At 29.3% G+C, this 23,311-nt stretch overlaps 2 protein-coding genes across 5 annotated transcripts in view; one reads left to right on the forward strand and one right to left on the reverse strand.

Annotated features, from left to right (window-relative positions):
- Positions 1–534: 534 nt before the first annotated feature.
- Positions 535–5,186, reverse strand: LOC111399613 (autophagy-related protein 16). Its single transcript, XM_023027025.1, has 5 exons — positions 4,950–5,186; positions 4,704–4,830; positions 2,838–3,019; positions 2,505–2,700; positions 535–1,968 (listed from the first exon to the last, which is right to left on the reverse strand). Coding segments are annotated over exons 1-5 (1,545 nt in total). The 5' UTR covers positions 4,952–5,186; the 3' UTR covers positions 535–930.
- A 16,691-nt stretch (positions 5,187–21,877) lies between these two features.
- Positions 21,878–23,311, forward strand: part of LOC111399619 (protein-L-isoaspartate O-methyltransferase 1-like) — a 3,568-nt gene continuing 2,134 nt past the window's right edge. The window contains exons 1-2 of one of the 4 annotated variants that reach the window (XM_023027054.1): positions 21,878–22,126; positions 22,713–23,043. In XM_023027054.1, coding sequence (XP_022882822.1) covers positions 21,893–22,126; positions 22,713–23,043 — 565 coding nt within the window. In that variant the 5' untranslated portion in view covers positions 21,878–21,892. The remainder of the gene's footprint in view (positions 22,127–22,712; positions 23,044–23,311) is intronic. The other 3 variants (XM_023027062.1, XM_023027037.1, XM_023027046.1) reach the window with 3 other exon arrangements.

Below are 23,311 nucleotides of genomic sequence, written 5' to 3' on the forward strand. Positions count from 1 at the left end.
ATTTGTTCCTCTGAATTGATGGTCCCGATAAATTTATAACGTTCAAATTATTTGTTTAATCTCAACAAGAAAATTGTAAATAGGACCAACAGCGGTCTAAGCCAGCGTACCGTGACAATTATTAAAAAGCAACAATCTAGCGTCAAAAAAATAATAATAATAATAATAAATTATGTAAACGGACAATTACCTTTAAGAGTGACCTAAATTCTACTGTCTAAAGTGGATTTCATAAGTTGATCTACAGTTCAGGATTTTCTGATGTAGCAGCGGGCTGAATTTTTCGGTTAGGGAAGTTCAGAATTTTTATAAAGTTGGTCCAACTTGTAAGAGCCATGTTGCATGAGAGCAATGGATTTGGCTCTTGGGTAAGTGCAAGTGTACAAATAGCCTTCCACCCTGTACCCTTAAAGGCAATACTTGCGATTTACCTCCCTCACGATGCTCCAGGGCAAAGGTGGTGGGGGACCCTTAAAGTTAGGGTTTAACTTTTTTTTTTTTTCTTTTAAGTATTTCAGCTAAGAAGAAAGATCATAATAATAATATTTTAACTGAGATTACAAGTATGTGCATTAAAGTGGTTCAAAGCTGTCCTCATAATAAACACATGTACAAGACTGTGGGAGGTGAACCTGAAAAAGAACTCACATGGCAGGTATAAAGAGTATATACAACCAAAGTGTGCCCCTCAAAAACGAAGAAGTAATAATCACGTTCCACGATCGATAATCTCTAGCGACATTAATCTACGCAAGGACAGCAGATCTACCTTGCTCGACAACGTCATTCTTCGTATGCACAACATTGGAGAATGGAATTACTTCTTCATTCAGGTATACTGGCGATGATAGAATTCCTCAAAGATTTCAACCAACTGCCATTCATAATTCCTAGACAAGGGGCGACTTTAAACAAATAAATGCATGTTAGCTAAAAAGGAGACCTGTCGTTCCAAATGCAAATATTACCATTCTTGTCCGATGTAGCTAAAGGTTTCCCGAGACCACTCCAGGAGCAAGATAGAACAGGAGCTGTGTGTTCTTTTAGAGTACTTACTATTTTTGCATTTGCTACTGACCAAATATGTACTGATCCATCGACAGATCCAGAAGCAACATAACCATCATCAGCACTGATGCACGATCTGCTCCAGTTCGACGCTACTCTATAACCATTTGAGCGCAATGTGGCGCAAATTTCGAGAGTACGTATATCGAACAAGTTATGCAAGTTGTCTCTACCACTGGTCAAAATCATGTTTCCATTTCTAGATAAAGACAGAGACGTTATAGCTAGTGAATGTGCTGCAACTTCACTTAGAAGTTTTCCCGTCTTAATATCCCACAGTCGGAGATTTCCATCCACATGGCCCGAACAGATGGTCTCTCCATCCATACTGAAACAAAGCGTATTGCAATTACTTTGAAAAAGTAGTGTGTTGACACAGTAACCTTTATGCAGATCCCAAACTTTTATAGTTCGATCATATGCTGCACTCACAACACTGCGGGTAGACACTTTGCTCACATCTACGGCACATACTTTGTCTACATGGCCCGTGAGAGTGTGCCGTACCCGGCCTGAACTTACATCCCATACGTACAAGTTATTTGCACTACTTGCTGCAATGACGGATCTGTTATCATGGGTGATGCAGAGATCAAGAACAGTGCCCAGACAACCATGAAGAGTTTGACTCTGTGACCCCGTGTTTGTATCCCAAATTTTAATAGTCTGGTCCTGCCCCCCACTCATCAACTTGCTTGAATTATACTCAAACAGTATAGAGGCGCAGCCACCGTTATGGGCCGGGATTCTTTGCCTACATGTAGTCGGAATGGGTGATTCTATATAGCACTCAGCACCTTCTTCACTTTGGCGCACTACACCATCCACTTGTTGACGGGCAAGTTGTTCTATACTGCTGACCTTTAGTTGATCTAGTATGTCTCCATAAACAGAATTAGCCTAACACAAGAAACATATAATTAGCATTCAGCAAGACCAACCACAAGAAAACAAGCTTGAAATCAGATGCACTTTTCTTAAGCCGTTAAAGAACCAAATTTTCTAAATAATCGGCCGCATAAAAAGGGGTCAGTATTTTCCAGGAGTTTTGAGGCACTGAAACCTTCCATTTTCAAGTTTCAAAGAATAATAACCAGCATCCAGCTCCATTCCAAGCATTATCATTAGACTGACAGGCTCACAAGAGATTCGACGCTCTAGCAGAATGGCACAATTAAACTGTCGTTTAATATCAGATTCAACAAAGGTGTATGCAGTAAACAAAATTCATTAACAAAGAAAAGAAGTTCGTTACTATTTCATTGAAGATGAATAAGAAATGACCATAATATCGTCGAATACAGCTCATTGTTTTCCTGGGTGGGCGGGTGAGGCAGAGTTGAGTATCAGCATGCAAAATATTGCGAGTTGATCATATTCAAAGAAAGACTATAGTGATAATAATAATTCAACCCACAAAAGTAAGACAATAATACATCGTTTAGGCGTTCAGCATCTTTCATTTTCTGCAACATCCAACGGTCAATAAGCATTTTATTTTCCGCCTCAGCATTACTAGCTCTAAGAGTGGTTGCTTCAAGTTGTTCTTTCAGACTCTGATGCTCATTCATTAACAATTCTAAAGCTTTACTCTTTTCTTCTAAACATGCAGTCAAACGAGAGCGTTCATCCCTGAAAGATAAATAAATTTAGATAATGAAGTAATGCTATATACTACTCTTAATCACAACCCCCACATGGCTCATATCTATTGAAAATAACTTTTTCCCCCAACTAAGGAACAGAAAGAGAGAATGTCAAGACAAAACCTTGCTAGACTAAGCTCATTTTGCAAGTCAGAGATCAGGGCTTCTTTCTCTTGAACTAAAGCTTTAGAAACTCTGGAATCCGCCACTTCCACGACAAGCTGCTCTGATAGTCGAGCTTGAGCTTTGTAACACTGCTGGAGCTCCACTTCAAGACTTTCAGCTTTTTCTTTCCACTCCGATCCCTTCGAAATAAAATGTCGCAGCCTGAGATAGAGCAAATATTTGCAACTACCATACATCTTATTTTACAAATTTGCCTTAGATAGATATCTCAGTGCTTTCCAATATCAATAATGTCCATAAATGAGATGAACTTCTAGATATCATGATACATAACATGAGGAAGAGCCATGGACATAATTATAAACAAGTTCAAAGAACATGAAAAACAACAAGATTCAACATCAATAACAAGCTTTAAAAATCATAGGCTTTGCAAGATCAACTAAAAGCTGTGAGGCCTGAGAGAGAGATTTATTCACATTATTGCTGGAAATGGGTGATGTTTCTTTTAATCATGAAATTTTTTCACAATTATGTCATTCATGGTCGGAAATTAACAATGAGAAGAGGACCAAGGAGTTTAGGTGGGATAAAGCGCGTTAAAGAAAAATATCAAATTAAGTATGATTGAAATGAGAGATTTTGACAAGGCCGTTCACTCTCACATGATTAGTAATTACATGAAAATGAAAATCACTACGCAAAATTTCTGATGCAATTCTGATGCTAAAAAAATATTAAATTCATGTGATTTTCTGGAACAAAAGAGCAATATTTTGAATGCTATTTTCAGTTTTGCTATGTGTTTTCAGTCTCTATGAAACATGATACAATCTATGCACAAAGTACTGGTGCAGATTCTTTTTGACCCACAATTTTGATCCTGACAGCATGAATTATGGGTTCAGCGAAGGAAGGTCTTAGTCACGAAAGAAAAAACTGGGAAGGGTGTAATTTTCTAGTTTTGTAAGTCCACATAAACAAAGATGAGAAAATAATTGCAGATTCTTTACTGCAGAAAACTGCAAAAAGAGGCAATGTGAGCCGCCTTGCATCGTGTTGAGTACTATTTAAAGAAATGACAAAGGGACAACTGTGCAGGTAAAAACAGCTTTCAAGTGACGCATCACGTTGAATTGAGTAAAGATTGACGGACCATCCCAAGTATTGAGGAGATTATGTAGTCCACGCCTTACAATAAATTCACCTATCACGTGAATGTACTCTAACAAGTAACGCGTGTGTAAACTTCAATAAATTTACCATTTGATATTTTATGCACCATAAGAAGAGGAACGGAACCTAACTAAATTGACTAAAGCAATTTTCTACCTTTTAATAACATAAGTCATCTTTGCATATGATTTGATAAAGCAGTGGAAGTTCTAGATAGCCCAGCACTCAACCTAGTAGTCTCTAAAATTCAATAATCAATATTATGTTCACTAAACAAATTTCCTCATTGTGCCAGAAATCCCAAAACCGTCCAGCATTAACAATGGTTAAAGAAATTTTTATTAGATACAGTCTCTCTTAAAGCCATCATGGAGTTTGATTTTAGTCCGATCCGAGATCAAGACACCCATAAATAAATGTCTAACTTTATAATCATATGAAACTGATGCACAGCACAGCTCTAATGAGCAAACACTTCCTTAATCATCGTCTATTCTATAGATTTTCCATATCCAACATCATGAATGTGGTTTTTTATGTATGAGTGCATGTAAATTTGCTTTAGTGGTAATTAAAACATAGCAAAATAAGTTACCTATGCAGGGTTATAATCTTTAACTACCCCATAGGATCATCTTTCCACAAACTTTCGAAAAGAAACGAAATAAATATACACGCATAAATAACCTGAGAAACCAGGGGGCGCGAAAGGGCGATTATAGCTGGGGCATGTGCGCCCTCTTCGAGTAAATGCCGCTTTCTAAGCGATTTCAGAGCGTGTTTTATTGCTTCCGTTGTTATTTCTTCTCGGGACCTGAAAAATCAAACAAAAATATCTTAAAATACGTTCAAACCCCAAAAATCATGAAGGAAAAAAAAATCAAATCGCAAAGACGAAGGAAAAGTATACTAAAAAATGGAGTAGATACTTACATTTTGGGTATTGGATTGAGAAATCTTCGTTATCGGACTGTTTAGAAAATTTTCAGGAGGAAAATGATGATCAATAAATGAAAGTCGAAAGAAATTGAAAAGGTTACCTATAAAATCATTAGAAATAATTTATTTGGTTCTGAAATCAGAGCGCAGGAAGGATTTGATGGAGAAGGAACTCAGGAGAAACCCTAAATGTCAATTGCGGCTACGTGTGGCAGACAACTAACAGGGGTAATTTTTAGTTTGATAGAAAAAAGTATAATTCTTATAATGTTTAGAAAATTCTTATTTGTTTTATGATTTTTAGAATTTTACTTGTAGATTTAGAAAAAATATTCTATAGTTTTACATTTTATAAAGAAATAGAAAATAAAAAGTAAAATAGTTATTTAGAAATTATAAAAGAAAATACTACGGCTAGAGATCAAGAAATTAAGAATATAAAAGAATCTTTAGATTATATTAAAAATTAAAATTCAAGTATTTTAGAAAAATTGGCTAAATTAGAAAAAATACCATCTAAGGTAGATTTAACAGAAATAAAAAGAATTTTAGATTCTAATAAATCTAAAGAAATAGAAATAGGAGCTACATCAAGTGTAGAAAAAGATTTAAAATCCTTAACAACTACATTAGAAAAATTAAGTTTCAGAGATACAGGAAAAGAAAAGGTAACTAGAAAATTGCCTAAAGAATATAAATTTTCAAGATGAATACCAATTCTTTCTTAGGAAGGCCTAGAACAATAAATGAAGAACCATCTACACCTAGATACAGTACTTCAAGTATAAGTAAAAATATAATAGAAAGAGTTTTAAATAGACCGGTACAATATAATCAAAATATAGAAGAAATCATAGATCCTCAACAAGATTACCAAAGATTCCAAACTAATGGTTTAAGAATTCTTAACCCAGAAATATTATATAATAGAGGAATTTTTGAAACAATAACACAATTTTTTAGACATAGTAGAGAAGTATATGTTCAGTGTATAGGAAACCAGGTAAGAAAATTAAATTTAATATCAAAAGATTCTAAAAGAAAATTAAAAAAGAAAAACTTTAGATTTATGTATCTAGGATTAATAGTTATAGAGATAAAAGGATTAATGAGAAAAAATTTAGGATGCAAAGTTTTAGTCACTATATATGATGAAAGAATTAATAATATAGATAAAAGTATGATTGCAAGTACAGAAGTAGATATGAATAATAATAATAATGGAATAATTTATTGTAATCCAAACTTTTTATTAACCATTAAAGACTTTTCAGATAAAATTAAAATAGGAATTCAAACAAAAGGGTATGAAGAGGTAGAAAGTGGAGATAATTTATTAATTAGTATAGGATTTTTAGGAAGATGTTCAAATAACTCTCAGACAAAATATAAAATTTACATAGATAAAGTAGTAAACTTAATTAGTAGTAAAGGAATTAAAATGGTTAAACCAAAAGAATATTCATCAGAACAATTAGCAGGATTAGAATGGGATATGGATAAATTTTTAGAAAATCAAGAAACAATTATAGCACCACAGGAAGCACTAACTTATAAAGATATTCATGGAAGAACTAGTTTAAGATTTTTAGATTACAATCAGGTACAAAGACAGAATGATTTTGAAGAAGAAACTAATCCTGAAGAAGAACAAAATGAACCATTTCAAAATCAAGTTCATCTAGAATTAATAGATGAAGAACATGATAGAATAATTTATCCAAAAGAATTAGGAATGAATTTAGATAATAAAGAATTATTAGAACTAGAAGATCAAATGTACCTTAATAAAACAATTACAGAATCTGAATATTTATATTATGATCAAGAACAGAATATAAGAATATGAACCATTAAAGAAGATAATGATTCAGAAAATTCAGATTTTAGTTATATAAAAGAACTTATGGAAGACTCAAATACATATAGAACTTTTAGTGATACTCCTTTTGATAGAACAGTTAAACATGAAGCAATGATTTATAGTGAAGGATTTCCCCCAAGAGGAGCTTACCCTTTATACAATAATACAGAAGGAAAATATATAGCAAAAGGAAGTGAAAGACCCTTAGAAAAGATAATAGAATTTCAATCAGATCACAAAGCACAAATTCTAAATGTTACAGCACATGATCCACAGACATGGAATAATGTTATAGATGTATGGAAGAATACTATAATAGGCCATTATATTAGAAATTTTCAAGAAATGGAAGCCTTAGATATGTATAGATACTTAGAAACATTTTTAGGAGAAAGTGTAAAAGTTATGTGGGAAGCTTTTAAATTAGAAAAGAAACAAGAATTTGAACAATTAGTTAGTATGGGAAGTAACCCTTATAATTTTGTTAATAAAATACAGATATTAATAACAGGTTGCAGACCCTAATTCAGGACACATGAGTATACAAAGAAAAGCTATGAGAGATTTAGAACAACTTAGTCTTTACAAATGGACTAAAGGAAGATATGTTAAGAATTTTTTAAATGAATACCATTATTTAACTTCAATATTAGAAAATACATTTAATCAAGAAATAGGAAATAAATTGTTTCATAAATTACCAGGACCATTAGGATTAGAAATTACAGATAAATGGAATAATCTGCCAGCAGTTAAAGAAAAACCAGAAAAACAATGGAGTAGAGGACAAAGAATACAACATGTAATTAGATGTTTAGAAGATAAATGTGTAGAATTACAAATTCAAAAACAACTTAAGAAGACAGATTACAAATTTTGTAAAGATATTTTTACCCCACAAACTTATGGAGCCTCTAGTTCAAGAAAAAATAAGTATAGTAATAAAGAAAGAAAGAATAAAAGACATTTTAAGAAAAGATATTTTTTTAGAAAATCTAATAAAAGAAAACTATACTTAGATGAAAAAAGACATGTTAGAAAATTTAAACCAGAAAGAACTTATAAAAATTGACTTAGTTGTTACGTTTGCAATAGTAATGAACACTTATCCAAGACTTGTCCAAAAAAAAGAAATAACTATGATAAAAAGAGTACATTAATAGAATGTACTAATGAAGATTTAATACAATTAGATGAATATATTTCATATAAAGAATCTATTTATAGTATTATATCAATAGAAGACAGAGACTTTGAAAATAATAAAGAATCTGATTATGAAATAATAGATGAATTTTCTAATATAAAATTACAAGAAGAATCAGAATTAGAAGAAGAACTAAATTTAATGAATAGTATAACTATAGAATGTTTACATAATTGGCAAAAATATAAAGGAGCAGATAATATAGCTTGTTATTTATGTAACTGGTACCCAGTAAGAAAGCTTAGAGCTAAATGTTTAGAATGTTATAAAGAAGCATGTATAAAATGTTTAGAAGAAAAGAATCTTATTGAAAAAGAAGAAGTCAATTCAGAAATTTTAAAAGAAAAAACTGAAATATCAAAAATAAAAATTCTTAGGAAAAGAATTGAAAGTTTAGAAGAAATGCAGAAATTTATAATAAATAAGATAGAAATGTTAAAATATAATAATAAAAGAAAAGCAATAGAAATAGAAGAACATAGTCAAGGTATAGAATATAAAGAAAAAGAATATGTTCAAGTAATATGTAATCCAGAAAAACTTAAAAGTATTAAGGTAAAATATTATATAAGAATAGGACAATATGAAATAAAATGCCTTGGTTTAATAGACTCAGGATGTAGTAATTGTATAATTAATAAGAAATTAATACCAAAACAATACATAACATACTCAGATAAACCAATAGAAGCACAACAAATAGATGGAGAACTTTATACTTATACAGAATTATTACAATCAAATAGTAAGATTAGTTTTGAAACAAACTGTGGTACAAGTATAGAATATACCTTACCAAAAGAATCCGTATGGGTTAGACCTTTAAATATTAAGGATACAGATTTTATTATAACTAAGTTTTTTATTAAAAGACAATGGAAGAGTTACAATTACTAAAGATTTCTTACATTTACAAAAACATACCTTATTTACACCAACACAGACCACTTATTTCCCATCAGAGTGCGTAGAGAAGCATGGTGGTAGTAGTAGTAATAGTTGTAAGTGTGAAAAAGAAAGAGAATGCCAATTAATAGAAGAAGATAATTTAGAAGAAATAAATTCTGAAACTTCAGAAGAAGATAACTTAGATTTTGAAACTATAGAATTAATAGATAATGAAAAGATTTATGATATGCTAATAACAAAACAAGAAATAGAAAATTTAATTTCTAGATTAGAAAAGATGGAAATAATAGGAGAAAATGTGTTAAAATATTGGGAAAAAGATAGAATCTTATGTGAATTAAAAATCCAGAATATATAATTAAAATTAAGAACATAGAAGCAACAAATTTAGATATAGAAGATTTTAAAACACATATAAAAGAACTCTTGGAATTAGGAGTAATTAGAAAATCAGATAGGTCACATAGATCAGCAGCCTTTATAGTTAGAAAACACTCAGAAATTGTTAGAGGAAAAAGCAGAATGGTTATTAATTATAAAAGACTAAATGATAATACTATGGATGATACTTATAACATACCAGACAAGACAGTATTAATAAATAAAATACAAGAATGTAAAATCTTTAGCAAATTTGATTTAAAATCAGGATTTTGGCAAGTAAAGATGCAGCCAGAAAGTATTAAGTGGACAGCCTTTACCTGCCCAGAAGGACATTTTGAGTGGCTTGTAATGTCATTTGGAATTAAGAATGCACCAAGTATTTTCCAAAGAAAAATGGAAAGTATTTTTAATAAACATAGTAGGTTTGTAATAGTATACATAGATGATATTTTAGTATTTAGTAAAAATAAACAAGAACATAGAGGACATTTACAAATAGTATTTTCAGAATTTATTAAACATGGTTTAATAATAAGTAAAAAGAAAATGTTTTTATTTAAAGAATTTATAGATTTCTAGGGAGTTAATATAGGAGAAGGTAAAATTAAGTTACAACCTCATATTGCTAAGAAAGTTTTAGAATTCCCAGATAAATTAGAAGATTTAAAACAAATACAAAAATTTTTAGGATTGGTAAATTATGCTAGACCATTTATAAAAGATTTAGGAAAAATAGCAGGAGCTTTATATACAAAGACATCTCCTACAGGACAAAGATTTTTCAATCAAGAAGATATAAAATTAGTTCAACAAATAAAAGAAAAAATAAAAACCCTGCCAGAATTAGCTATGCCATTAGATTCAGAATATTTAATTATAGAAACAGATGGAAGTATGATAGGATGGGGAGCTATATTAATATGTAAACCTAATAAATATACTGATAAAAATACAGAAAGAATTTGTAGATACAATAGTGAAAATTATAAAGAAAAATGAAATTTAAGCAGTATAGATGCAGAATTATTAGCTATAAATTATGCATTAGATAGTTTGAATTATTTATTATATCTAAGAAAGAAATAACTATAAGAACAGACTGTGTAGCCATAATTTCTTTTGTCAATAAAATGAAAATAGATTAAAAAAGAAGTAGCAGAAGAAGATGGTTAAATTTTATAGATAGAATCACAAATACAGGAATTAATATAGAATTTGAGCATATTAAAGGTAGTGATAATAAGGCAGCAGATATATTAAGTAGAATAATAATAGATAGAAATTATTAAATTTGTTTAACATAATTTCTTTATACAGATGACAAGGCCAAGGCCTATAAAATCAGGAATTCCACCAGGGAATTCATTTGTATCAAGACTATTACCACAGACTCCATTTAACCAGAACAGACCAATGTTACAAGACAGACTAAGGTTTGGAAACCAATAACTCATAGTCTTTCCCAATAGTAATATTTCTTTTAAAATTTTACCGCATATTTCTTTATCTAAAGAAGAAAAATGTATCTTAGACAATTTATGGATCTCTTATAATAAGAATCCAAAAGACCAAAAATATTTTCTTGCATGCATGAATGCATTGTCAGAACATTTTAGTCAGAACAAGCAAAGGTTTAAATTTTATGTTGTTATTAAAGGAAGAACTCCAGGAATTTTCCATTCTTGGTTAGAAGTTTTAGATTGCATTAAAAATTTTCCAGAATCTCTTTACAAAGGTTTTACAAATTTTCAAGAAGCATTAGATGTTGCAAGACAACAGATAGGAATAAATTTTTATCTATCTCCTTCTTTGAAAAATTACTCAGATCCTCCATTAGACTTTTCTCCAAGCAAAGACCAGAATATTTTCTGCCAACATTGTGAATGTATGCAGAGAAATTACAAAGTTATCAATGAAGCCAATCAGAACCTTTCACTAGAAAGAACCCAACTCCAAAAGAAAGTGGCCCAATTAGAAAAAGAGATTTTGGACTTAAAAGTTCATTATCCAACAGGTACTATGGAGCCCAAGAAGTCCATAGCTAGTCCAGCCCAAACGGTAGCTGGTAAAGACTCATCAAATCCGTTAAAGGTTGTGGACTTACCAAAAGTCCAACAGACTCAGGGGACTGTTGATTCCTCTACTAAATTTGACGATCAGACTAAGGAGATTGATAAATTTGCTACAGAAAAAGGTAAAGAAATTTGGATCTTTTAGGACAGCCCAGTGGAAAATTTGATTATTTAGTCAAATATAGTCCACCAGAACATTTTTCTTCAGAACACTTTTCAAACAATCCAGAATTTTCACAAGCCCAAGAAATTCAATCCAGTAAGGGAAAAGAAAAAATGGTAGTTCAAGATAGTCAAGAATATTTATTATTTCAAGAATCACAAGATCCTAATCCAGATACAGCTTCTTTAGAAAAGATCTTTGAGAAAATTGAAGAACTTCAAAAACAATCTAAAAAAGATGAAGGGACTTCTTCTAAAAAAAGAAAAAGATTAAGAAGAAGAAAAATGATGAAGGACTAAAAGAACAAATAAGAGAAGCAGTTAACCAAACAATTGAGACAATATTAAAAAAGAGCCATGAAGAAGAAAAAGAAATTGCAGAATGTCCAGATCAGAAAGAAAAAGATGAAACCAGTAACTCCAGACTTTCAGATGAAGATGAAGATCCACAGGAAGAAGGATACAATAATTCAGACAGTGGAATGTTATTCTCATCAGTGGCACGCCACAATCTTGATACTTGTTAAAGATCTTCAATAATACAGAAAAGACAAATTTTGCCAGAAGAAAAGAAGAAAAAGGATAAAGACTCAAAAATCAAGATCGAAGACTTTTGAGAAAAGATGTCAGGAATTCTTTGAAAAAAGGAAAGATTCCCCGACAAGGGAAATTTTTTTTCCAAAAGTAGGAAAGATTTTTTAGACTTTTAGAAAAAGTTGTTGTAGACTTTTTGAAATTTTTGGAATTTTTCTTTCCACTTGTTAGATCTTGAATTGGCCAGAAGTTTCTCGGTGAAACGTGTACTTTTTTCAATGGTAGTATAGACTTTTTGCTCTCAAGAATTTTTCTATTTAAGGAACGAGTTTCATTCGGTTTAGGCAGAAGTTTACAACCTGTGTACTCTCTGCTATCCAAAAAATCTTTTGAAACCTTTCTCAGAAAAATTCTCAATCTAAAAAAGCATTGTATAGCTGAATCATCCTTGTGAATATTTAAGGTATTCTTGTATTTCTTTAAGTTTATTTTAGAACTTGAGGGACTTCCCGAAAGGGAAATCCTTAGTTGTAAATCTTTTTGAAAGATGAATTTATAAATCCCTGATTCATGCTTTAATCTTTTGTTCATGTTTTTATATTCCAAGTAAATATTTGTTATATTTATCATTTCATCCTATGCATATAATAAAAGCATAACTTGATTTCTAGAAGCCATACTGTTTTTAGGTTAATCCTGAGTGACCCAGATGAATGAAAACTTTTGGCCGGAGTGAGCCTTTTTGATGTTTTCTAGAGATACTGGGGAAAGGGAAAAAATTAATCTAAAAATTTTATAAGGGAGTGCCATGGGTAACCTTATAAAAAGAAATCAGGTTCAAGTTTATATGTCATAGGTGGTGAAAATTTAAAAAAGAAAAAAGAAAAAAAAAGGATTTATACACGATTCTTAAGAAAGATTTATAGAAAACTAAGGAGAGTACTGAGTAGGATTAAAGTTATTAAAAGTTAAACAGCCATCTTAAAACAGCATACCCCCCCCCCATTTGGTATCAAAGTGGTATTTTTTCACTTTAAGCAAAAACTTTTACCTATCATTATAATGGCTTTTTATTGAGTAAATGATAAAAATGCCCTTAAGTAGTTTATACAATTACAAAAATAGAATTTTGTTTCAAAAGACAAAAATACCCTTGAATTAGAAAATTAAAAAATCAAACACTTTTCACTTTATATTTAATTATTTATTTTAAACAATTACAAAAATTAAAAAAATTAATATTAAATTTACTTTCTTGTTTAAATATTTCATTACTTAATTATCTTAATCGGTTATGTTTATTATTTATTTAATATTTAATTTTTTATTTAATCACTTGCTTAAATAAAAAATTAATATTTAATTTGATTTCTCATTTAAATATTTTATTAATTTATTATCTTAATTGATTATGTATATTTAATAAATTATTTAATTATTTATTTTAAACACTTATTCAAATAAAAAATTAATATTTAATTTTGGTTTCTCTTTTAAATATTTCATTAATTAATTATCTTAATTGTCCCTTATTTAATTATTTATTTTAAACACCTACTCAAATAAAAAAATTAATATTTAATTTGATTTCTCCTCTAAATATTTCTCTATTAATTATCTTAATTGGTTATGTATATTATTTATTTAATATTTAATTACTTTATTCAAATGATCACTTATTTAAATAAAAAATAATATTTATTTTAATGTCTTATTTAAATATTTCTTTAATTAATTGTCTTAATTAGTTATGCATGTTATTTATTTATTGTTTAATTACTTTGTTTACTTATTTATTTAATCACTTAATTAAATTAAAAATTAATATTTAATTTAATTTCTTATTTAAATATTTCATTAATTAATTATTTTAATTGGTTTTATGTATTTAAAATTTAATTACTTTATTTAATTATTTATTTAATCACTTATTTAAATAAAAGAATTAGTATTTATTTTAATTTCTTATTTAAATATTTCATTAATTAATTATCTTAGTTAATTATGTATATTCTTTATTTAATATTTAATTACTTTGTTTATTTATTTATTTAATCTCTCAATTAAATAAAAAATTTATATTTAATTTAATTTCTTATTTAGATATTTCATTTATAAATTATCTTAATTACTTGTGTATATTATGTATTTAATATTCCATTACCTTATTTAATTATTATTTTAATCACTTGTTTGAATGAAAAATTAATTTTTAAATATTAATTAATTATTTAAATATTTCAGTAATTAATTATCTTAATTGATTATGTATATTATTAGTCATTAATATTTAATTACTTTATTTTAATTGCTTGTTTAAATAAAAATATTATACCATAATGTACAAGTGCCATAATATTATTGGAGAGTAGAAAAATAGTTTTTTCGATCCTTTACTCATAAAATTTCACATGTACATTATGGACATTCTTATAAATTAGTATATGTAGAATTATCCAATATTGAATGTGATTTCTCGTTTAAATATTTCTTTATTAATTATCTTAATTGGTTATGTGTATTTAATTATTTTATTCAATTATTTATTTTAAAACCTAATCAAATTAATATTAATATTTAATTTAATTTCTTCTTTAAATATTTCATTAATTAATTATCTTAATTGGTTATGTACATTGTTTATATAATATTTCTTTACTTTAATTAATTATTGATTTAATCACTTATTCGAATACAAAATTAATACTAAATTTAATTTATTCTTTAAATATCTCATTAATTAATTATCTTAATTGGTTACATATATTATTTATTTAATATTTAACTAGAACATAAATCACATGATGCATGAGAATATCTAACAGATATGGAAGTCAAATATTAGGCACGATCACATTTTCAAGACATCGAACATTATTCAAAAATGCCAAAAATATATTTCGTCTATAATCGGATATGAATTTAACATTCAAATATCCGTAGGATTATTGGATTGGATCAAATAGGATATTTATTTAATATTTAATTACGTTGTTTAATTATTTATTTAATCACTTAATTAAATAAAAAATTAATATTTAATTTAATTTCTTATTTAAATATTTCATTTATAAATTATCTTAATTGGTTGTGTGTAGTATCCATCTAATATTTCATTACCTTATTTAAATAAATTTTACAATATATATACAATTATTTCATAAATAAAAAAATATTTACAATTATTTCGTCCCCACCATCAGCACCTCTTCCATCTCCACTGACATTCATAACGATTCTGATGAAACATCTGTGTACATCCCCACCCCTCCACCGCCACCCTCCCCGTCACCATCTCCTCTATTCTCTGTCACTGTTTGGGACCCTTATCGCTTGCAGACCGTATCTCCTCAGATATTACTCTGTCCCTCCTCTTTGATCAACGGTGTCAGCTTAGCGAGCAATTCAATCTGACATATTAACATTTCACCGAGTTAATGACGTACAACTTAAATCACAAATGAATAATATGTACATCAGGATCGTTGAGGAGAGTTGATAAATGTCAGCTCTGTCTTATGGATAGTTGTTGAATGTGTCAATGTCATCGACGCCGATCAACGTTTTCTTATGATGATACCTTGGTATGCTCTCCAGTATAAACACCATGCCCAACTTCAATTTGTCAAACATATCGTCGTATTTCTTGAATGCATCTCCTAACCGTACCAGAGTTACCGTCATAGGTAGAATCGGTGTAATAGGTCTGCGTACTTCTCATCCAACAAATATAGGACTAACGCGAAGCTGGCAAAGTTATAGTTAGACGCAACTTTGTTAGCAATCTGTCTCATGGCGGTGTTCAAATGGCAATCCATCTTGTAAAATTTAAAATATTATATTTCTTTGTTATTTATGTCAATTAATTATTTTTATTGCTTAATTAACATCTAAGTTACTTGTTTATTGAATTTATTTCAATTAGTTATTTATTATCATTTAAATAATCATTTAATTATTTATCATTCAAATAACCATTTAATTATTATTTAAATGTTTATCGAGTTAATGACCATGCATCGAAATTTTGAAATGACGTACAACATAAATCACAAATGAATAATACGCACCTCAGCATCGTTGAGGAGAGCTGATAACTGTCAGTTTTGTCCCCATGGATAATTGTTGAATGTGTCAATGTCATCAACAACTTCCAAATGAAAGACGTCGATCGACGTATTATTGTGATGACACCTCAGTATGCTCTCTAGTATAAATATCCCTAACTTCAACTTGTCAAACATATTGTCGCATTCATTGAATGCATCTCCTAATCGTGCCAAAGTTATCGTCATAAGCAGAATCAGTGTAACAACTCTTCGCGCTCCTCATCCAACAAATCTAGAACTAATGCGAAGCTGATAAAATTATAGTTCGACGTAACTTTGTCAGGAATTTGTCTCATAGCGACGTCCAAATGATAATTCATCTTGTAAAATTTAAAATATTTGGACCTTGTATAAGAGACAATAGATAGAGCATAATATTTGAAAATTAAATAGTCTATTTACTTATTTAAATTGTGTATTAAATATTTAATTGTTAACTATTTATTTAAATTGTTTATTGAATATTTAATTGTTAATTATTTATTTAAATTGTTCATTTAAATTATTTATTCAATATTTAAAAGTGTATTTATTTTAATTGTTTGGTTGTTTATTTAATATTTATTTTAATTGTTAATTGAATGTTTAATTGTTTATTTTGAATGTTAATTATTTATTTCAATTGTTTATTTAATATTTAATTACTTATTTTTATTATTTATATTTATGGTTCATTTAAATTATTTATTTAATACTTAAATGTTATTTATTTTTTATTTAATACTTAAATGTTAATTATTTATTTCAATTGTTTATTAAAATTTTTTATTTAATATTTAATTACTTATTTAAATTACTTCTTCTTATATTTATTGTTCATTTAAAGTATTTAACTAATATTTAAATTCTAATTATTTATTTCAATTGTTTATTTAATATTTAATTACATATTTAAACTAGTTTTTATTATTTATATTTATTTGTTATTTATGTTAATAAATTATTTTTATTGCTTAATTAACATTTAAGTTACTTGTTTATTGAATTTATTTCAATTAGTTATTTATTATTTCAATTCATAATTTTAATTATTTTATTAATATTTATTTAATTTATTTCAATTAGTTATTTATTTTTTGTTTAAATAAACAATATACATAAATAATTAACATAATTCGTGAAATATTTAAATAAACAAATAAAGTATAAAATGAATAATTATATATTAAACAAATAATATACATAAACAATTAAAGTATTATTTGATTTATTAAATTACTTATTAAATATTTAATTTAATATTTATTTAAATATCTCATTAATTACTTTAATTGGTTATGTATATTGTTTGTTTAATATTTAATTACTTATTTTAATAGTTTATTTCATATTTATTTACTTCATTTAATTATTTATATTAATTTCTCATTTATTTGAATTGTTTATTGAATATTCAATTGTTTATTATATTTATTTCATTATTTATATTTTAAATAAAATGAAATAAAAACAATTAATTATTTTACTTAAATAAACAATTTACATAATTCATGAAATATTTATAAACAATTAAATTCAATATCAAAAAATAAAAAATGATTAAATATTTATTTAAATTCTTTATTGATATTTATTTAAATGCTTTGCAAATAATTAATTTGATTGATATTTTAATTTTCTAATTTAATTGCTTATTTTTATTATTTTATGAATGTTTAAATATTTATTTAAATTCTTTATGTATATTACTTATTTAATATTTAATTATTTCGTTTAATTTTTTTACAAACACTTATTTTCATCATTTATTTTAATTTTTTCATTGCTTATTTTAATTATTTTACTAACACTTAATTTAATTATTTATTTTAAATTAATGTTTAAATACTTTTTTTAATTCTTTATGCATATTGCTTATTTAATATTTACAAATTTATTTTAATTGCTTTGCAGAAATTTAATTTGATTGATATTTTAATTTTCTAATTTAATTGCTTATTTATTATTTTACAGATGTTTAAATATTTATTTAAGTTCTTTATGTATATTACTTATTTAATATTTAATTATTTCTTTTAACTTTTTTTACTATTACTTAATATAAAATAAGTAATTAAAACTAAATTGGCAAATAATAAATATTTAGATAAATAATAAAACATTTATATTAAGCATAAGAAATAATTTTAAATACATAATATACATTAAAATTAAACAATTCAAATAATAATTAAATATTAGACAACACAATATAAGTAATTAAAATAAATAGTTAACTTAAAAAATTAAAGGAAACAAATAAATAAGTAATTTAAAAAAAATCTGGGCCTCTAACGCCCAGTCAACTGGGCGCCCAGGCGACCCAATCAACTGGGCACCCAGACGACCCAGTCAATCAACTGGGCACCCAGACGACCCAGTCAATCAACTGAGCACCCAGGTGACCTAGTTGACTAGGTCGTCTGGGCATGTCTAAATGGCCCAGTCAGCTAGGCTAAGCGTATCTTTTGTGGAGATCGCCGGAAAATTCCATTTTTGACGATTTCTACTCCATTTTCCTTCTCCCAAGCTATTTTCTTTACCCAAAAATCATGCAATTTTCCAAAAATCAACACATGTATACAAAATCATGTTTTTTTTTTCCAAAAATCACATAAAAATATTAAATATGGGTCGTCTATTTTCCCTTTTTTATGAGTGCTACAGTATTTTTTCTCTTTCCTTACTATCTTTTCTTTCTTCTTTAAATAGCAGGGGTAAATTTGGATTTCTCTTGATTTTCAATATTTTAAACATTTTTGTTTTTTTTTTGTTTTTTTTTTAATTGGTCAAAGGCCTCTTTGGAAAAATGGCCGGGTCAACCGGCTATTAGCCACTATTTCCTCCAACTAACAGTCCCACGTTGAAATTGTCGGGTCGGGTCTAAAATTTGCTTGATTTGTAGTTGGAAAAAATTACACTGGTGATTACAATTTGTATCATTCGATGAAGTTTTGTGACCTATAATTTAATTAATCAAGTTATTATTATAATAACACTTCTTTTTTTTTAATCACAATCGCATACTAGTAAAAAATCATACAAGTCATGGTTACAAAAATACAATTTTGGGTCACAAGTATTTTAATCTCAAATCACATATTTTATTAAGTCATAAAGTACCCAATTAATCATAAAACACTTTTCAATTCATCCCACCCAGCTCTACCACCGTCGACACCATCCAAATCATTACAACCACCTCAAATTCACAGTTCACCACCGCTACCAAGCGTCAGCACCCAATCCGTCCTTCATTCAACTCTCACCTTTTCAACATTTGTAGGCTATATTGACCTCCAACTGCCTTCATCGCTACCTCGTGGGGTTTAGGATTATCCAACAACACAATTTCAAAGCTCTCTTTTGTGACGTTTTTCTATTACCAAATGTACCACTATCTTCATTTCTAACCCACAACCACAACAAGCACCCCAATCCACAACCATCACATTACGATAATCATCATCATGTTCAATTGATTAATGACTACGATGTGATGCAATAGAAGCACCGCACGATTGAGAAGCTGAAAAAGCAGTGGCGCAATAGAGAAGCGTCAGCACTAGAAGCAATGATTTTATTTGCTTCAATTAGTCATCGTTTTTTACGGTTTGGGATGGTGTGGGGTAGGGTGCTTTAGTGTGATATCTGACTTTCGAAACAATTAATTTAAATCTTGATTTTTGAAATTTAAAGTTGAATAGCAAGTTCCAGTGTAATTTTCCCTTTCTAATTCTTGTTTGTGGAAATTATACAAGTGCCTGTTTTTTAAATTTACATTTCATTAATCTTATTTTGAGCTTAATCTTTCAGAAATCAAAAATATCTCTCCACTCTCACTCTAGTCTCTCTCTCTATACCACTCCATTTCTCCATTAATCCAATAAATCTATGCATCAAGTTTTCACTCTCCAATCTCTCTAATCTACACATTTAATCAATTCAATTGCTACTCAATTGCCTCGAAATTCGATATCCAAAGTAACGAATAGGTTGTTCCGTCAATTGCAATTGGCTACCGAAATTGGTGGTGGTAGTTCCAATGGTTATGGTTTTGGGTTGCATGAGGGATGCAATCTTTTCTCTATGTTGTGGGTTTTTTGTTGCGTTTGTGGTGTTGTGATGGCGGTTGTATTGTTGGTGGTTGTAGTGAGGTGTTGGTTCTTGTCCTCTGTTGATTTGAGGAAGTGGCAGCGACGGGTTTGGGGTTTTGTGGGGGTGGTGGTCGTGGTAGAAATAGAGGTTGTGATTGTTAGTGATTGTGATTTTTTTATTATTATTTTAAGGTGGTTTTTGGTAGATTTTGAGGTGGTGGTTATGGTGTTGGGTTAGATTGGGGGCTATATAAACACATTTGTGACCAATAAATTAGGTTAATTCGTGACCAATAAAATAATAGTTTATGATATTGATGCAATGACTTGTGACCTGTGCACAATGGCCTTTGACATGTGAACTGATAATATGTCACATGTCCTTGTGTACTTGTTATGGGTCACGTATCAATGTTTACAAGTCACAGATAAAATAGAATTAGTCACAGATCACTGATTTATGTTCATATGTCAATATTAATTGGTCACATATTATAATTTTTAAGTCACAAGTCCCGGGTTATTGTTCACGGGTCATAGGTTATAATTCATAAGTCATATTGTGTAGATCACATGTGTTCACAGATCGCATGTTATAATTAACAGTTTAATATTAATTGGTCACAGACCATAGCTCATAGGTCACAGATCACCATTCATGTACCATATTGTATAGATCACAAATGTTCACAAGTCATTGATTATAGTTCGCATGTCGGTATTAATTAGTCATAGATTATAGTTCACAAATCGCCTTCATCGGTAACATATCGATGTCTACACGTCACATATTCAAGAGAATTGATTATAGCATGGAGCAATATCACAAGTAGTAAATCAATATAAATTCAAGGGAAATGATAAAATGTCATGTTCACAAATTCAATTAACCAGATTTCAAAAGGTGAGAATTGAAGTTATTTCATCCTGTGAGTAATTTTAAAAAATAGATTTAAATTACAGTAGTATTGCTTAGTCGTCGTTGAAGAAAATGATCAGTTGCCGACGATAATGCTCGGTCGATGTTCTTCAACGATCGCTATTTTTTTCCATCTCTCTTTACTATCCGAGCTAGCAATTCTTAACGACGATCTATTCGCAATCAAAGAAGATGCTTAGTTGTTAGCGATTTCTGTAGATTCTATCTTTCTGATGTTGGTGATTGTGAGTGTGGATGTCAACAAATGGATAGATGTTGACGCTAGTAAAATGGGATGACCACGGACGGATGCCGGTGACCGTGGGCCGAATTGGGAAGAGATTGATATTATTTTACATATAGTTTTTTATTTAATTAATAAACTTTAATTACTATTTGAATTTTGAAAAAGTAAACTTGTGATCTGAAAATTGAATTGGCCTAAATTCAAGGCATGAAATATGAATTTTTCCCTTCTCGTCTTACCCGCAATAACTCCCTCACGCGCAAAATTATAGAGATTTATCAAACAATTCAATCGAATTGAGTAGGATAATATTTGGGTCAAGAAAGACGTTAGTTGGGCTGTTCGAGAAACGGGCCAAGTAGAAGGCCCAAGAAACTCTAGGCACGTGACCGACACATGCATCGAAAGAGCTAGAGACTAAAGAAAAGGCGAGAGAAGCGATTAGAGAAAAAAAATGCCTTCCACGTACACACACTCGCTCTCAGTAATAGCGTATGGTTGCCGCTATCGTGCGCCTATAAAGCTATCGTTATCATATTTTACTCCGCGACACCTCCACTCTCACCGCCGTCTCACTATATCTCAATCGCCGCTTGTCTCCGCCCTCTCAGCGACCGCTTTTTTCCTTCGTTCTAGCCTCCCTAATACTCACATCTTCACGGGGAATTCTCTCTTCTCACGCATGGAGGTAACACTACCTATCTTGCACACTACTAATTCGTTTGTATATCTAACGTTATTGTATCCAATCCTTCGAATGCATGCCGTTTATTGTTCTTTTAGTTGTTTTCGAAGTGAAATTAGAGATAGAAGGTGTATATATGAAAATTTTGAAATTTAAATGGAATATAAGAATTTTGTTATGGTGATATCTCGGAGTGGAGCTGCGTTAAGGAAATATTGATTCTTGTATATATATCGCGTTAGATATTGAAAGTGCGTTTGATTTTTGTGGCCAGATTCTGGCTTGAAGTGATTGTGATTGGTTTGGGAACTGAATGACGCACCTAATTTTGTTATTGATTTGTGAGTGTAAGTATAGCATTGTTGCATTGGTTTAATTAGGGACTTATATTGTTTTTAACTTCGCAACAGTCTTATTTTCTTTTAAAAAAAGAAAAATGAATGAAATGATTATCAGAAGGAACATGTTTTCATTTCACATCCGTGTATTGACTTGAACCAGAACTCCATTGCATTTCTCGGGAAAGAAAGTTATTCTCGGTCAAGTTTTTCACTTGATTTTGCCATTTGATTTCTTTATTTTCTCACAGGTTCTGAGATGGGGCTTCCTGTTACCTCTTACTTCAATATTGTTTTATGTTTCTCAACAGCGATTCTGGACTGGAAGTGGAATCAATACAAACAAAAAAATGGTAGAGTATTTGCAGAGTCATGGAGTGATTAGGTCGAATAAAGTAGCCGAAGTAATGGAAACTATTGACAGGGCTTTGTTTGTGCCTGAGGATGCCCCACCATATATGGACAGTCCCGTGCAGATAGGCTACAATGCCACAATTTCTGCACCTCATATGCATGCTACATGCCTCGAATTGTTGGAAAACCATTTGAAGCCTGGCATGCATTCTTTGGATGTTGGCGCAGGTATTCTTTTGTCCAAGTTGTTATTGTGATCGAAAGCTTGTTGGCCAGTGACTTCAGTTATACAGTAATATGAAGTGTGTGCTTATCTTCTAGGTGCCCGCTGAGGTTGTTAGGAGTTAGCGCTTTGGTCACATACTGTTATATGAGTGTGGACTGCATATTTCTAGTAATGCAAAGAAAGTTATTGCGTAACTTGATTTTCTTGAGATCTTTTGAACTTCCACAACACTTTTCAGATTTCTGGATTATATATATATATATATATATA

Source organism: Olea europaea, chromosome 1 (genome assembly GCF_002742605.1).
Source record: "Olea europaea var. sylvestris chromosome 1, O_europaea_v1, whole genome shotgun sequence".
NCBI lineage: Eukaryota > Viridiplantae > Streptophyta > Magnoliopsida > Lamiales > Oleaceae > Olea > Olea europaea.

Coding starts and splice junctions, on each gene's coding strand:
- LOC111399613 (XM_023027025.1), bottom strand. Junction 3,020..4,703: donor CGCGCCCCCTGGTTTCTCAG/GTTATTTATGCG, acceptor TTTATTTCGAAG/GGATCGGAGTGGAAAGAAAA. Junction 2,701..2,837: donor AATGAGCTTAGTCTAGCAAG/GTTTTGTCTTGA, acceptor TTTATCTTTCAG/GGATGAACGCTCTCGTTTGA.